Raw genomic sequence first — 4,031 nt, forward strand, 5'->3', positions numbered from 1 at the left:
CCCATCATATATATATATATATATATATATATATATATATATCATCATCATATATATATATCATCATCATCATTGACGGACTCTCCCATTAAAGACAACATAAGAGTGTTCAGTGAAAAGACAAAGAAAAAAATTCCAATCTGGAAACACATAACAACAACAAAAACGGTCAAACAAACCAGCTGGTGCTACACAAATAGACAATCAACAACACTCACACTACTACTACTACTACTACTACTATTTACCAATGTTTACAGTTCATTCCTTTCACCAGGTGGTTGGTGGTGGTTTGCAGGAAGACTGTCAATCTGTTGGTTTATTATTTATTTTTAGATCCCACTCCTAACATCACTTGATATGATGACACATCAAGCTGAGTAAAATTGCTGTCCCCAACACATACAGGCTTGTCCATTCAGGTGCCGGTGCCACTTAAAAAGCACGTGTGCCAGTGGTAGATAAAATGCACCTCGCACACTCTGCTTGGTGGTTGGCATTAGGAAGGGCATCCAGCTATAGAAATCATGCCACAACAAACAGCTGGAGTCTGGACAGCTCCATCGCTAGCCAGCTCCATCTCAAACCATCCAACCCATGCCAGCATGGAGACTGGACATTAAATGATAATGACAATGACGATGATGATGATGATGATGGTGATAGTGATGGTGATGATGACAACGATGGTAATAGACAGACAGACAGACAGTGTGCATCTTTGTGTCTGTTTTGTTCACCACCACCACTTGCCAACAAATGCTAGTTTGTTTAAATCCCCATAACTTAGCGGTTCAGCAAAAGAGACTGACAGAATAAGTACCAGGCTTGAAGAAAAGAACTGAGTATTGGGGTTGATTCATTCGACTAAAAATTCAAAGTAGTGCCCCTGCATGGCCACAGTCTAATGCCTGAAACAAGTAAAAGATATATATATATACATACCAGCCAGTGGGTGACAGTCAAATGTTTCTACTGAGGTTTCTGTTGAAGGTAAGTGCTCTATAAACTTCATGATTTCTGTCATTCCTTCTACAAATGTCCCATTCCAAACCATTTGGGCATTAGTCATGTACAGCTTAGATAACAGCTAGAATAGACATGAGATAAGAGAGTCAGCCACCATTGAAATGATATAACAATGATATAGAAGGCATAACAAAGTGAGATAATATAACGTAGAAAAGGTAGAGGTCAACTGAAAGAAGGGAATAATATACCAATGATGTACAAAGTGTAACAAGGTAACAAGGTCAACTACCAGTGGGATAATATAGCAATCATGTACAAGGAGTAAGAGAGTCAACCACCCATGGGGTAATATAACAGCAAAAATTTCACCCTCCAACGTGCTAGCTACTATGACCAGACATCATGTAACCAGCGAGAAGAAGATTCCAATTTTTTTACTTTTGAGTTAATGATGTGATTTTTTAATTGAGCATCACACAAGTGGCACCTGTGCCAGTGGCATGTAAAAAGCACCCTTCAAACGTTGAGCTACACTGAGGCTATGACAAGTGACCGAGACCTTTGGCAATAAACTGCGCTTGAGAAGACCTGTCAAGCCAAGTGAGATCGTAGTCATGGCTGGTGCTGGTGTTATGTAACTGGTACCCGTGCCAGTGACACATAAAAAGCACCCTCTTGGAGTGGTTGGTGTTAGGAAGGGCATCCAGCTGTAGAAGCCATACCAAATCAGATTTGAACCTGGTGCAACTCCCCAACTTAGCAGTTTTCAGTCAAACCATCCAACCCATGCCAGCATGGAAAACAGATGATGATGATGATGACAAAATTTAAGTTCTTCTATATGTCCCTGTGCTACTTGTAGTCCATATTGATCAGAATAACTTCAAAAATTGTATTGAGTCTGTACCAACAGGTGGTTTCACTTTGAAAAGATGCTTTTGTGTCCAATGTCATAAAACTGTAAGATAATATTAATGTTTCATACATAAAAAAAAACAAAAAACAACTACATTATTACAGCTTTCCATTGTAGGCAGGCTGTGTGGTAAGAAGCTTGCTTCCCAACCACATGGTTCTGGGTTCAGTCCTACTGCATGGCACCTTGGGTAAGTGTCTTCGTGTCTGTATTTATTTAAAAGTATGGGTGGCACTATGTACACATGATACCCTAAGGTCTAAGACAAAAGTTGGCAACAGGAAGGGCACCCAGCCATAGTTAATCTGCCACACAAACCCTCTCTGACCCATGCAGGCTTGGAAAAGTGGATGTTAAAACGATGATGATAACATTCTCTTTCACTTCTTCCTTACCCTAGTTACTATACCATCATAACAAATAAGTTTGTTCCCTTCCACTCCTTTCCTTATAAAAGCCATTAAACTATCATTGCTGCTTCATTAATTAGATCATTATCTTCATAGCAACAGAAACAATCACCTACTTTACGCTCTGATTATTCTATTAATGAGTCTCTTGCCTACAGAGTTGCTGTTTCCACTCTCTGTTACAAAGGCTTTCTGTTGTGCCCCACTCCCCATCACTTCCACTCAGGTATTCTCAACTCACTTTGTCTTTCAACCTCTCATCATCTCATATTGTGTTCCAATACATACATCTAAAGCAAAATTTTTCTGGAGCCCTTAAAATATTATTGTGAATCCCCAATTTACTAATTTGTTGTGTGGACTCCCAAAAATCTTATATGGACCCTCAGGGGCCACATGGACCCTGACTGAGAACCACTGAGCTGGAGGATAATGCTCCTTCCTGAGTCATATAGATTCATAAAGGCCAGTTTCCCAATTCTGTGGTGTATATATTCCTCACCTGGATGGGACACCAGTCCATCACAAGGTTATTCACTTTTGCTAGTTGAGTGGACAGGAGAATGTAAAATGAAGTATTTTGCTCAAGAACACAAAGCATTGCCCGGTTCAGGAATCGAAACCACAATCCTATGATCATGAGTCCCAACACATTTACTAAGCCAGGAAAAAACGCATTTCATAATATAGTGGTTGATGGACACTGTCTGGGGTAAAAGATAGGGGGGAGGCACGGAATAGTTGTGGGGGGTTTCAACATCTATTGTAGGTCCAGTCAATCAGGGTTAATATGGGGTCAAAGAACAGCAACAACAAAGGATTACTCTTTTATGTGACAGACTGCATGAAGCATGACGATATGAAAAGTGTAGTTACATAGAAATAAGATATGGGTGTGGAATGTTAAGATCCTGTTGGAAGCTAAAGTGAAGGAGGGACTTAAAATGTGAGTGGAGGTTGTGTGAGCTGAGAGTATGATAGCTGGACTTAACAAGTTACAGTGATATGTAGGCACTTACTGCCATTGAGACAAAGTTTTGGAGAGTGGTGGTATGATGGATGTGGATGTACGGACTACTAAAACTTATATCTATATTAAAAGAGAATGATGGAGAGTGGAGAGTGGTGGTATGATGGATGTGGATGTACGGACTACTAAAACTTATATCTATATTAAAAGAGAATGATGGAGAGGGAGGGAGGGAGGGAGGCTTATGTTAGTCAATAAACATAAACACATATATACATACATCTGGTATTAGTGTATATAGGAATGGGTTTGAATACACCGTATACAGCTGTGTATATATAAACATACACCTATGTGTGTGTGTGTGTGTGTTGTGACAAAGGAACAAGTTGGGAATTGCTGACACCACTAAATATTGAAAGAAATAAGGTTAATAACCTAATTAGCAAACTTTCATCACTTCTAACTCAAACACCATACCCCCCACCACCAACACACACACACACACACACTTCATCATCATCACCAACACTATCACCATGGTATCATACACATCTACACTTGGCTGTTATCTCTTTGTTTTAAATAAGTTTACAGTAGTTATTTCCTGTTAAAGCTTTATTCCACTACAGATAGTATAGCACACAATAGCAAAAAAAGACACCACCACCACCACCTCTACAACCACCATCACTACCACCAAATACAAGGCATCACCCATCATAACCACAACATACCACTACTACAAACCATCATAATCAGA

The 4,031-nt window shown here is 39.6% G+C and overlaps 1 protein-coding gene across 1 annotated transcript in view; it reads right to left on the reverse strand.

Annotated features, from left to right (window-relative positions):
* The window catches only part of LOC106881556 (NTF2-related export protein 2), a 42,637-nt gene that overhangs the window by 8,989 nt on the left and 29,617 nt on the right, over nucleotides 1-4,031 (reverse strand). Inside the window, exon 3 of the mRNA XM_014931997.2 lies at nucleotides 946-1,090. Coding sequence (XP_014787483.1) covers nucleotides 946-1,090 — 145 coding nt within the window. The remainder of the gene's footprint in view (nucleotides 1-945; nucleotides 1,091-4,031) is intronic.

This window comes from Octopus bimaculoides, chromosome 13 (genome assembly GCF_001194135.2).
Source record: "Octopus bimaculoides isolate UCB-OBI-ISO-001 chromosome 13, ASM119413v2, whole genome shotgun sequence".
NCBI classification, from domain to species: domain Eukaryota; kingdom Metazoa; phylum Mollusca; class Cephalopoda; order Octopoda; family Octopodidae; genus Octopus; species Octopus bimaculoides.